At 44.5% G+C, this 9,294-nt stretch overlaps 1 protein-coding gene across 1 annotated transcript in view; it reads right to left on the bottom strand.

The window, feature by feature from the left end:
• ck (unconventional myosin-VIIa ck) overlaps positions 1-7,966 on the bottom strand; it is a 40,755-nt gene extending 32,789 nt beyond the window's left edge. The window contains exons 1-4 of the mRNA XM_086551754.1: positions 6,528-7,966; positions 4,084-4,197; positions 3,472-3,618; positions 2,293-2,477 (exon numbers count right to left, since the gene is read on the bottom strand). Of these exons, the coding sequence (XP_086407880.1) occupies positions 2,293-2,477; positions 3,472-3,618; positions 4,084-4,197; positions 6,528-7,631 (1,550 nt within the window). The 5' untranslated portion in view covers positions 7,632-7,966. The remainder of the gene's footprint in view (positions 1-2,292; positions 2,478-3,471; positions 3,619-4,083; positions 4,198-6,527) is intronic.
• Positions 7,967-9,294: the final 1,328 nt, after the last annotated feature.

Below are 9,294 nucleotides of genomic sequence, written 5' to 3'. Positions count from 1 at the left end.
ATCCCGATCATTCACACATATCTACCAATCAACTCAACCTATTTTATCTACTAATCAATCAATTTGACCCAAAATCCCTTCTTCCTTAACCATCTGGCCCATTACAGGTCCAATTTTTGTCCAACACTTAATCCAAGGATTGAGACACGACTGCTATTAACAGAATTACATCATATCTCGATTAGAGGCTGTTATCTTATCCGATAACAGTGTTGTTTGCAGGGGAGCCGTCTGTCTATCTGTGGCCGGTGTCTCTCTACGGCTTCAAGTGGATGAGTGGTTGAATGCTTGCAAAAAAACAAAAAACAAAAAAACGCACAGTTTTTGGATAGAGGCAAGTTGTGTTGGTTACAGGTAGAATGATTTTGTTTCTGTCTGTCTGTCTGCCTTTCTGTCTGTTTGTCTCCTGGTTTGTTTCTGTCTTTCTGATTCTTTCTGTATCTTTTTGACTCCCTCTCCCTTTTTTCTCATCTCCCTCGTACCCTCCCTCCCAGTCCCCTTCCTCTCCTACCCTCCCCACCTCACCCTTTCCTCTCCCTCTTCCTCCCCTCTCTCCTCCCTCTACCATCCTCCAGTCCCTCCCTCTACCACATATACATGTATATATATATATATATATATATATATATATATATATATATATATATATATATATATATATATATATGAATCACAAAAAACACAGTAACGTGCACATAACAAAATGAATAACACTGCCACTAAAAGATTCCCATTCCGATTGATCACTTTATTGAACTTGTTCGTTTATGCGTCTCGAATAACGTCTTTTCTTTTGAGGGAGAATTTTATAAGCAGACTAACGGTATAGCGATGGGTAGTAGTTTAAGTCCGGTCCTTGCGAATTTATACATGGAAATGTTCGAGACGGAACTCCTTCCGGCCATTCTCCCTCCGAGCGCGATTTGGTTTAGATACGTTGATGATATTTTTTCTATGTGGCCTGTAAACAGTCCGGATTTCGACGATTTTTTGCGTAGTCTTAACACCCTTGCTCGTACCATAAAATTCAAAGTAGAATGGGAAAATGCTGGAAAATTACCCTTTTTAGATATAATGTTGCATAATTTCAACGGGTATTTAAAGTTTTCAGTTTACCGGAAACCCACTCATGTTGCTAATTATCTTCATTTTTTCTCATATCATCCTTTATCCATTAAGAAATCAGTAGCCTCGTCTATGTTTCTTAGAGCATATAGGATCAGTGATAATGAATTTATTGATAGAGAACTTAGCATCATTATGGAGTCTTTTAAGAATCTTGGCTACCCTAAGTTTTTCTTAGAACAAGCACATTCATATGCGAGATCCAAATTTTATTCACAAACTAAAGTCACGCGTAAGGATAGGTCCGATAACTTACTCGTTGTTCCGTTCAATCAGTCACTCGATGACAAGCGTCAGTTACTTAAAAAAGTGGACATCGATGTAGTGTTCACTTACCCTAACACATTGCGTAAATCTTTGATTAAACACAATGCGTCCAACGCTACTTTTGGCACTTCTTCTGGCATTTACGCTATTCCTTGCAAAGAATGTCCGAAGTTCTACATAGGTGAAACGGGTAGAGAGTTGGAAAAGAGAATAAGTGAACATAAACGCGATGTTAGGTACGCAAGGGAATCAAATGCTTGTTTCGTTCACATGCGTGATGCCGGTCATCAATTAAATTGGAATAATGTTCAGTTAATTCACAAATCGTCTAATGCGTATGAAAGAAAGATGCTGGAATCGCTTTTAATTAAAAAGATTCCCAATATTAATTTGAGTGCTGGTCAATGGGGGTTGGATGATCTTACCTCCTTTTTAGTAGGAAAAGCTTTCCCTAGATTAATTGACCTTAAACATCCTTCTGTGACCTGAGTCAGCCCTTGTCCCTACGGCCATCCTTTCTATATATATTCTTGTCTAAATTTACTTACTCTATTCATTTTTTGGATTGCTTTCGCCTGAAGAGGAACTTTCATGAAAAAGTTCGAAACGTCGCAAGTTTTTCCTTTCTTTTAGTGGCAGTGTTATTCATATATATATATATATATATATATATATATATAGTTCCCCTCCCCACCCCTCCTAGTCCCTCCCCATCCCACTCCCCTCCCACCCTCCAATCCCTCCCCCCATATCCTCCAGTCCCCTTCCTCTCCCACCCCACCCCTCCTAGCCCCTTCCCTCTCCCCTCCCCCCTCTCCCCTCTCCCCCCTCCTAGTCCCTCCCCTCTCCCCTTCCCACCCTCCCCCTCCCCCCCTCCTAGTCCCTCCCCCCATACCCTACCTGATAACAATGCACTGGTCCTGCTTGAAGCGCCTCATGTTGTTATAGCAGCTGTCCCCGATGGCGAAGATGTGGGGAGGGAGCTCGCCGATCTTCTTCCCTCTGTACAGCTTGATTTGGTCCACGGTGTAGATGGGCAGGATCTGGTACGGGTTCACTGCTACCAGGATGGAACCGGTGTAGGTCTGGACAGAGAAAGAGGGAGGTTTATTATTATGATTATGATTTTTATTATTATTATTATTATTATTATTATTATTATTATTATTATCATTATTGTTGTTGTTATTATCATTGTCATCGTATCGTCAGTTAGTTATATATCTTTTGTAGATGAGTCAGGTACTGCCATGATTAACTCTACTTCTGGAAATACATATGAATATAAACTCACAAACTGTAAAAATACTCACATCAAGTTATGATAACAATAAAAAAAATATATATATCTACTATCTAACAAACCCATTTACACCCCTTTCCCTCACCGCCTACCCCCTCCTATATACCACCCACACCCCATGCTCACTTACACACCCATTACCCCTCTCCCTAACATACATACTCTTACATAATGCTTAAATATCCTTTTCCAAAACCTCATCTGCACTCAACCCGATTCAGCCCTTACCCCTCCCCCTTCCCCTATCTACCACTACTCGTCCCCTCCCCCTTCCCCCTTCCCCCTTACTCATCCCTACCCCCTTTCCCCATCCACCCCTTTTTCATCCCCTTCCCCCCTCCAGCCATCCACCTTATTCACAGCTACACTCAGTCTTCGACCTGATTCCAATTCCCCTCACCTACTCTTTTAACCCCATTACCTATTCCTCCACACTCCTACCCCACCCCTCTATCCCTCTTATCCCTCTATCCCTCTACCCTCACCCACGCCCCCACTTACCAGCCATCTCCAAGCGGGCTTCTCATACCCGAACCCCAACTCCCGCCTCGCACCCCAATCTCTCATACTCCAACCCCACTCCAACTCCATACACCTACACCCTCACAACCAACGCCACCCTACCCACGCCCTCACACTCACATAGATGCAGTCATCATCATATCGAATGAGGCGGTTTCTAAGGATGCCTACCCCTCACACTCACGCCCTCACACCCAAACCCCACCCTACCCTCCACCCACCCTACCCACCTCACCCAGTCCCCTCACACTTACGTAAATGAGGTTCTCATTGTATCGAATGAGGAGGTTCCTGAGGATGCCCGCCTCGTGAAGGTCTCCCAGGCTGATCATGTCCTCCACGCCCTGCACGGACGTCGGGTGCATGGCCTTGATGCGGCGCTCCGGGGTCAGCCATTGCTCCTGTGGGGGGGGGGGGAGGGGATGGAACGAAAGTAATAATAATAAGGAGAATTGAAGATAATTGAAAAGAAAGCTTCTTTTTCCTCCCGATATGACGATTTGAATGAACAAGAAAATAGATGAAGTGAAGCTAATGTAACAATGGAAACCATTTTAAGTATAAGATACAAAATACAGTCATCGCAAAATCGTTCTTATATCACATGAGGTGTATACGTAACTTTCTTTTGTATTTATTATCAATCGGAACCAAAAAGCAACGACTGAGACTTACTGGTGGTTTCTCTAGTCGTCCTGCCAGGAAACACCTTATTCCTAGAACGACCCCAGATAACGACGAAAGACTTACAGTTCCTCCGTCGTCCCATAAAAGAAAATCCCTTGAACGACCCCAAACAGATCAAGCAAAACTACCACCACCCTCCCCCCCTTCCTCGTCTTCCCAAAGAACGACCCAGGACTTACGTTTCCGTCGTCGTCTTGCACCTGAATGCGTCGTCCCTCTGCGCTGACGACCCTGGCGCCGATGGCCACGTCGAACTCCCGCCGCGACACGGGCTCGATCCATATGTAGTCGCCCTGAAGGAGGAAGAAAAGGAAGAAGGACGGATTAAGGCTAGGTACTCTGACGCTGGGGGAGGGGGAGGGAGAGGGGAGGGGCTGGGGATAGGGTGTGGGGTGGGGAGGGTGTGAGGGGGATGGGTGGGAGGTGGGGTGGTGGGAGGGGTGTGGGGGATGGGGTATGGGGGGTATATGGGTTAGGGGAGGGTGCGAGGGGGATGGGGTGGGGAGGGTGTAAGGGGGATGGGGTGGGGAGGGTGTGAGGGGGATGGGAATGAGGGTTAGGGGAGGTAGTGAGGGGGATGGGGTGGGGAGGGGTGGGGGTTAGGATATTTGGGGGAGGGGTTAGGGGTGGGGTTAGGGACTGTTGGGGTGGGGTTAGGGTGGGTGGGAGGTGGGGAGGGGGCTTTGGGAGGGTAAGAGTGTGTGGTAGCGTATATGTATGTGTGTGTAGGGGGGGGTAAGGGTGTATGTATGGGGAAGGGAGTGTGTGTGTGTGTGTGTGTGTGTGTGTGTGTGTGTGTGTGTGTGTGTGTGTGTGTGTGTGTGTGTGTGTGTGTGTGTGTGTGTGTGTGTGTGTGTGTGTGTGTGTGTGTGTGTGCAGTAAGTGTGCGTACGCAATTTGCGCTTTTAGGATAGTAAAAAATAGGATTGATAATCTAATGGATGGATAGATAGATACAGAAAGAGATAGGGAGAGAGAATGAGAGAGAGAGAGAGAGAGAGAGAGAGAGAGAGAGAGAGAGAGAGAGAGAGAGAGAGAGAGAGAGAGAGAGAGAGAGAGAGAGAGAGAGAGAGAGAAGGAGGGAAGGAGGGAAGGAGAGTGAGAGACAGAGAGAGAGAGAGTGAAAGAGAAAGATAGATAGATAGATAGAGAGAGAGATAATGAACACACAGATAAGTCACAACGTAAAACATCCACTGGTGAAAAAATGAGATGATAAGATAAACATAAACATGTCAGCTGTGAACACTGAAAGAGAAAACAAAATGATGATAACAATTACAGAAATATTTTATTTGATGATTGTGAATACGATGAGAAAAAAAAAACTTCGTATGGTTTCATCTCAAAATTCATCCCGTTGCATTGAAAGTGCATTGTCCAAGACGCCGTCGTATCCGAAACAGTAGAAACAATCGAACGAAAACGGCATTCATAACTGTTCGAAACCTCCGAAACAATCTAACATGAAACATCTCTTATCCCTTCTCACTGTAATAAAAAAAAAATTAAACTTACGTCCAAACAAACTGATCTAAGAGTGATTTAGGGCGAAAAGAGTGTTATACCAGAACAGTGAGTCACTGGATCAGCTGACTAGGTTTTGCAATACACCCCCGGAGGCCAAGAACACTTGCATTCGGACAGGTTGGGTTATGGAGAGCGCAGGCCTAAACTGGTTTCCTGAGACTAGAAAGTGGTACACACGTATGCACAGCCATGCAAGCAAGCAATCGGATACAGAAGAATGTGCAAGGAAACAGAAGAGGAAGAAGTAGAAGAAGAGGCAGATGAAGATAAATACACAGACAAGCACACACGTTTCGACACACACATGCGGCAAAATTAATGCTTATATGAACACTATTAATAGTTAAAACAATATCTACATAGCCGCCCCCCCCCCTCAAAAAAAGGAAAAAGAAAAATCCATAACTAAATATAACATCAGTTCGACGAAAATAAAGATATGAATATTGCAAAATCAGAGAGAGCAGGACTGAACTAGATCTTTTCAGTCCGGATCATGTTAGGCAGAGAGATATCTTTAGATCAGAAGAAATTCGAGACAGCATGGGTCATTTCGGTACATTTTTATTTCTTATATCGCTAATGAAAAAAGGAAATAATTGATAATTCTTATGCAGCTATGTAGGAATCATGTCAGAAGGGCGCTTTGCATTATTTTATTTTCTGTAGCTTTGAATTTATAAAAGGAATATTAAATAGCAAGGATGACCTTTGGCGGTCATAAAAATGTCAAATTCTTCGAACAGTACTAAAATTTTCTATCTGATGATTATCTACAAGAGACTTATTTTATTAAAAAAACGAATATGAAAAAAAAAATATGCAACATCTATATAAAATAAAGAAAATTCCAGGACTTGTGGTTCTCATTATTAGGTATAAAGGAATAAGACCCATTTTCAGGACTCCCTGTACGAGCTGTGCACTTTACTACTTCCCTGAGATTATCGCAATTTTGAAGTGGCATGCCTGCAAGGTCGGAAAGAATTTAGAGTGCGGGCTCCATCGTTTTTTTTTTTTTTTTTTTTTTTTTCAAAAAAGAAAAAATCCAAGTTCAAGAAGTGCTTATGTACATATAAACTCCGAAACACACCGCCTGTGAGGTCACGAAATCCACGACGCTGCCCCCGACGGTTCCTCCTTCCGCGTCCCCTCCTTCAGAGTCCGGCAGAGGAGGCTTCCAGGTGCCGTCCTGGACGCCCCTCTCGAGGTCCACCACGACGCTAACGCCTCCTCCGGCCGTGTAGTGCCTGAAGGCGGGGTTCTTCGCCAACTCGATCGTCTCGTAGATGTTGACTTTCTCCAGGACGGTGGAGGAGGAGGTGGAGGAGGAGAGGGAAGGAGGGGAGGTGGAGGAGGAGGAGAGGGAAGAAGGAGAGGTGGTGGAGGGACTGAAGGAAGAGGTCGAGGAGGAAGGAGGAGAGGTTGAGGAAGACGTGGAGGCGAGGGCGGCGCGGGAAACGGCGTTCATGGGGCGAAGACGGGGTTCGAGGTTCGTCGTGTTGGTCGACGAGGAGGCGTTCTGGTGTTTTTTGGGACACGACGAGATCTGTTGGCTCTTGAGGTGTCCTTCTGCAGGAGGCGGTGTCCTTTCCTTCGGTTTTGCTTCTCCTTTTATTTCCTTTCCTTTTGTTTCCTCTTTGAGCTTCGATTCCGTTTGATCTTGATGTCTGCTCGCCCCGTCTTGGCTCCCTCCTTCTTTGTTATTTCCTCCGCCTTTGTCTTCTCGTCCTTCGTCTCTCTCGCGATCTCCCGCTCGTTTATCCTTCTTCTCTGTCTCTCCAGCTCCTTCTCCGTTTTGGATTTTCCTCTCCTTTCTCGTGTCTCTTGAGTCTGTCTCCTCCTTCTCGTTATTCCTTCCTTTCAAGGCCATCTGCAACTTGGCTTTCTTTGTATCGACGACAAAACCGTCTGGCTCGTACACGATGACGTCATCATCATCAAAGTGGTTATTTCCACCGTTCTTGTTCTCTTCTTTGTTCTTCATGTTTTCCCAAAGTTTCTTCCTCTCTTCCATTCCCTTCCTCTGTTCTACTTTCCCTCCCTTCTCGCTTCGTCCCGCGCTTCCGCTCCGGCTCCTCTTGCTCTTCTTATCCCCCCCTTTATTCCTCTCTTCCTCTCCTTCCCTCTCTTCTCCTCGCCATAGCTGCTGTCTCTCCTCGAAGCTCGTTACCTCGTGGTCTCTCTCGCCATTCATCGTGTGTTGTCGCGGGCAGGGCGACGCGATGGCTAGTTTGGCTACTTTTGCGATGTAAGTGGCTATTTTCCCGCCAAGCGAGGGCTACTTTCTGATTTCTTTGACTATTATTTTGGCTGTTGATTAGGGGAAAAAGTAACACTTTTCTAATTTCTTTTCTTCTTTTTTCCCAATCAATTTTCCTGTTTTTGTTTTATACACGTCCAATTTCTCACTCTCTATGGAGTGACAAAGTCCGTGAAAAGGTTTTCCAGTGAGAATTTCGGTCACATTTTGACCTAATTTTATTTCTGAATTCACGTTAAGCCAATTTTCTTTTCCTTTCTGAAAATCTGGATTAAACAATAATCCATGAAAAAGAATCACTATACCCAACACCATAATCGACACCATACTGAGCACCATAGCGCCGTACTATATCAAAAACGGTACGGAAAAACCCTCGCACCATACCCACAACCATATCACCACCACAACCACCAAAACATCTCGCACCATAACCTACACCATACCCTTTCTAAACTCCCTGTAGCATCCCCCCCCCAACCCCCACCCCGCTCCCCACCCCTACGTCACCGGAAGCTGTGTGACGGAACCCCAGCCGGAGCGTGACGGCAGGTGCGCCCGCCTAGCTATTTTATTGGTCCCTTCTTTCCTGCTTGCCTGTCCTCTGCCCTCCGCCTCTCTATCCCTCTCCCCCTATCTCTCTCTCTCTCTCTCTCTCTCTCTCTCTCTCTCTCTCTCTCTCTCTCTATATATATATATATATATATATATATATATATATATATATATATATATATATATATATCTTCTCTCTCTGTGTCTGTCTATCTCCGACAGAGATAAATAGATAGAGATACAGATAGAGCAAGAGAAAGAGAGAGAGAGAGAGAGAGAGAGAGAGAGATAGAGAGAGAGAGATAGATAGATAGAGAGAGAGAGAGAGAGAGAGAGAGAGAGAGATATTTTAACTTTGACAAGGTTATTTATTTATTTAGAGAGAAAGGGAAAGAGAGAGAGAATATGGTCGAATAAGAAGGAAAAAGGGAACAGCAGAAAGATAACCAACAGAGACTCCTGCCCTCCTGCCATCCCCAATCACTCATATTTCACTAACGACTTTTCTTATCAAAGCACAAACGACCCGACACTGATAGTCCTCCTTCACTAACGACCCACGAACTGCTCTGACTAACGACCAGGTAATCTCGCTTCAGTTCCTGATTTAATTAAACACAGAATTAATTAAGGGCAATGTTTATCTTATTTTTTTTATTGCTATGCTATTAGCTTCTAAAATCCCTCTTTTCTCTTTCTCTAATTGATTTATGGCGATCTAATTCGGATTTTATGATCGCTGTCTTAATCTGTGTTCGGTCTCGGTCATTTGTATGAATAGGGTCTTTCCGTTCATTAAAGTACACGCCACGTAAGGTGTGGGGATGGTCCTTTACCAGTGTCAGACATCTTTCCTAGCCTTTCTTTCCTTCTGACTCTTTTCATCTTGCGTTTGCTCTTCGTCGTGTGAATTTCCATCATGACTATTAATCAAACGCCATTATCTGAATTATGGGTATTGTTACTTGTTATTGAGTGAGGATTTCCCACCTTATGTAAACATCAATATTGCCATTTGATCATAGGAGCTGAAACGCAGTAT

The sequence above is a fragment of the Penaeus japonicus genome, unplaced genomic scaffold (genome assembly GCF_977035675.1).
Source record: "Penaeus japonicus unplaced genomic scaffold, GWHDUDI00000001_assembly GWHDUDI00000025, whole genome shotgun sequence".
Classification (NCBI taxonomy): domain Eukaryota; kingdom Metazoa; phylum Arthropoda; class Malacostraca; order Decapoda; family Penaeidae; genus Penaeus; species Penaeus japonicus.
The sequence above is the reverse complement of the archived record's forward strand: the minus strand, read 5'-3'. Positions and strand labels throughout refer to the sequence as shown.